General features: G+C 50.5%; 1 protein-coding gene across 1 annotated transcript; it reads left to right on the top strand.

The window, feature by feature from the left end:
* Window positions 1–405: 405 nt before the first annotated feature.
* On the top strand, window positions 406–2,943 carry LOC138928706 (uncharacterized). The gene is made up of 5 exons (XM_070286215.1): window positions 406–577; window positions 644–1,130; window positions 1,519–2,384; window positions 2,512–2,724; window positions 2,780–2,943. The coding sequence occupies exons 1-5, from the start codon at window positions 406–408 to the stop codon at window positions 2,941–2,943; spliced, it is 1,902 nt and encodes a 633-aa protein (XP_070142316.1).
* The last annotated feature ends 331 nt before the right edge of the window (window positions 2,944–3,274 follow it).

The following is a 3,274-nucleotide window of genomic DNA, read 5'->3' as shown; positions in this document are numbered from 1 at the left end:
CGGACTGCACACGCATACCCCTCGCGCCTCCACCTGAGAGTGCATAGCCAAGGTACATAAGTACTTTCCTTTACATATAAGAATATATATATGCAGCCGTCTCTCTGCCGCCGCCTGCGAGCAGCGCAGCTACGAGACTTAGTTTAAATTATAACTTAAGGAATATTGTAATAATCAGAAACCTTTTGAGAGTCGGCGCGGCACCTTAGCTGCTCCAACCCATCTAAAGAATAAATAAAATATCTACTACAAATTAAATAAAAATCTTATACATTTTGGGCACTGTCGGGACCATCATATTTCAAGATCTTTAAACGACATTTTGTGTGTCTTCAAAACGACATGTCTGCAGTCATTCTCAACTGGCGGAAATATCATTTTGTTTTCACGGCGGATATACAAAAAATGTATCGCTGTATCGATGTTCACCCGGAAGACGCCCAATATCGGCGGATTTTATGGCGGGCGGCGGAAGCGTCCATCAATGTGTATGCGTTAACAACACTAACCTTCGGAACGGCTTCGGCACCCTTCATGGCGATCAGAGTCATTCAACAATTAGCGAAGGATGAGCAGTGTTCGTTTCCTAAGGCGGAAGAAGTATTGAGGGACGAGATCTATGTGGACTAAATTCTTTCCGGAGGGCATACGATAGAAGATGCAGCGGATAAACGGGCCCAGGTATCGGGTGCGATAACATCCGCTTGCATGGAGTTGCGGAAATGGTCCAGCAATGAAGAAAGCCTTTTGCAATCGATTCCGCCAGAGCATCAATGCAGTCGGACTCCTCTAAATTGGGACACTGCGGATCCTATCAAGGCGTTAGGAATGTATTGGCTCCCCAATAAGGACTGCTTCAAATTTCAGGTCAATTTTGAGATACCACCTAGTTTCACCAAAAGGACGATCCTGTCGAGCACAGCGAGGCTGTTCGACCCACTAGGTCTCATCGCGCCAGTCATCTTCTCGGGAAAGTTAATATTGAAGGAGGTAACCCTGGCTAAGAAAATGCAGGTCAACGGCGCTAAGACGGCTCTAGATTGGGACGATGAGGTTCCTAAGGCTCTTGCGGAGCGGTGGCAAGCATTTCGGGACGGCTTGCTGGGGATCGACGGTCTGAGCATACAGCGGTGGATTCATTATTCTCCAGGATCCATAGTATCAGCTCAGCTTCACGCGTTTTGTGACGGATCTTCCACATCCTATGCAGCTACTAATTATGCTTGAGCACGGGGATGGAACGTGCTACGCATCGCTGTTGGCCGCAAAATCAAAGGTTACCCCTATTAAACCCCTAACCATACCAAGAACGTAGCTGAGTGGTGCAGTGCTAGCCGTCAAGTTGGTGAAATGGCTTACAACGGCTAGATGGCTAAATGACCTTCCCATCCAGACCTTTTATTGGACGGATGCCACGATTCTTCTTCATTGGCTGCACGGGGACGTCAATAGATGGAAGACGTTCGTCGCCAACAGGGTCGCCTTCATTCTGGACCACTCGTCCCCATCGCAATGAAGACATGTAGGTAGCGAGAATCCAGCGGACTGTGCGACAAGAGGGCTTCCTCCGAGCGAGCTGAAGGACTTTGATTTGTGGTGGCAAGGGCCGGAGTGGCTTACACGCAAGCAAGGTGACTGGCCTTCGACGGAGATCGGGCAGATCGACATAAACGATGCCGCGCTGGAGGCAAAGGCGGACAAGGTACGCGTTCACCTTGCAGTTCCGCAACCCTCGTTGGTTGAGAGGTTTTCCAGTTTCAGCCAGGCTGTGAGAGTCACAGCCTTTATAATTCGGTTCAAAAGCAATGCTATTAGCAAAGGAGAGAGGTGTACCGGTCCCCTAAGCATTGAGGAGCTCGACTATGCTTTACCCGCCATCGTGCGCATCGTTCAAAGGGAGTCCTTCTCGTCTGAGCTGACCGCATTGATGAATTCTAAACGGCTGCCCCCCAAAAAGCAAACTTCAGAGTTTGTCACCGATCGTAGTGGAGGGCATCTTGCGAGTGAGGGAGCGATTGCGCCATTCGGGGCTATCATACGAACACAGGCATCCAATAATCCTCCCAAGTTCTCATATTTTTACAGAGCTAGTAATCCTGTATTCGCATGCTTTGACTCTGCACGGAGGTGCGTAGCTGACCTTGGCTTGGTTCTGGATACTGACAGGGAGACAAGCATTTCGAAGGGTGCTACGGAAGTGCGTCAGGTGCTTTCGCACCCGGCCAACCACCTCGACTCAGCTCATGGGAGACCTGCCGCTACACAGGGTCAACCCCCTAACCGACCGTTCCTGGCGATGGGAGTTGACTACACAGGCGCTATAGAGCTGAAGGCAGCACGCTTGAGAGGAACCAGCCGTTTTCATTTGTCTGGCGACGAAGGCTGTACACTTGGAGGCGGTGACGGGTCTTACCACAGAGCATTTCTTGCTGGCTCTAGACCGGTTCATCGGGCGGCGAGGGATGGTTCAACATTTATACAGTGACAACGGAACAAACTTTATCGGCACAGATAATCTAATGAAGGCATTATTCGGGAGGCTGCAGGAGGATTACGAGAAGCTCATAGCCCCAAAGCTCGCGGCGCAGCGTGCCACTTGGCATTTTAATCCACCTCAATCGCCCAACTTTGGCGGGCTGTGGGAGGCCAATGTGAAGTCGGTGAAGCACCACCTTAAGAGGGTCATTGCAGATCGACGGCTCACCTATGAGAAGATTATCTACGGTGCTCATAAGCATAGAGGCTTGCCTCAACTCGCGGCCGCTGTGCCCTCTCACAGCAGATGCAGACGATCTAGAGGTGCTCACGCCGGCTCATTTCCTAATCGGAGACTCCAGGTTGGCGCCTCCAGAGTATAGACCGCAGTCCAAGTCCTTCGCAGAGCAGTTTCTTATCCATCAGTCAATGATCCGCCATTTCTGGAAGGCTTGGAGTCGAGACTAACTCATCTGCAGCAGAGACCGAAGTGGTGCCATGAGGCTGAAGGTTTGCAGCTGAACGACCTTGTCATCATCAAGGATGACCGATTTCCGCCGTCACAATGGCTGTTAGGACGGGTCGTCGAGTTACACCCAGGGACGGATGCATTAGTCCGGGTGGTAACACTTAAAACCAAACAAGGTCAATTAAAACGGTCAGTGTCGAAGTTGTGTCCACTGCCAATCCGTTCTTAAGCGCTCTCACGTACACCTCAATCATAATGAATTATTTCTTGCGCACACCGTTTGTCTCGCTTCTCCATTCTAGATTTTGCCCCGCCTACTACTCACAGGAT

Source organism: Drosophila kikkawai, chromosome 3R (genome assembly GCF_030179895.1).
Source record: "Drosophila kikkawai strain 14028-0561.14 chromosome 3R, DkikHiC1v2, whole genome shotgun sequence".
NCBI classification, from domain to species: Eukaryota; Metazoa; Arthropoda; class Insecta; order Diptera; family Drosophilidae; genus Drosophila; species Drosophila kikkawai.
The sequence above is the reverse complement of the archived record's forward strand: the minus strand, read 5'-3'. Positions and strand labels throughout refer to the sequence as shown.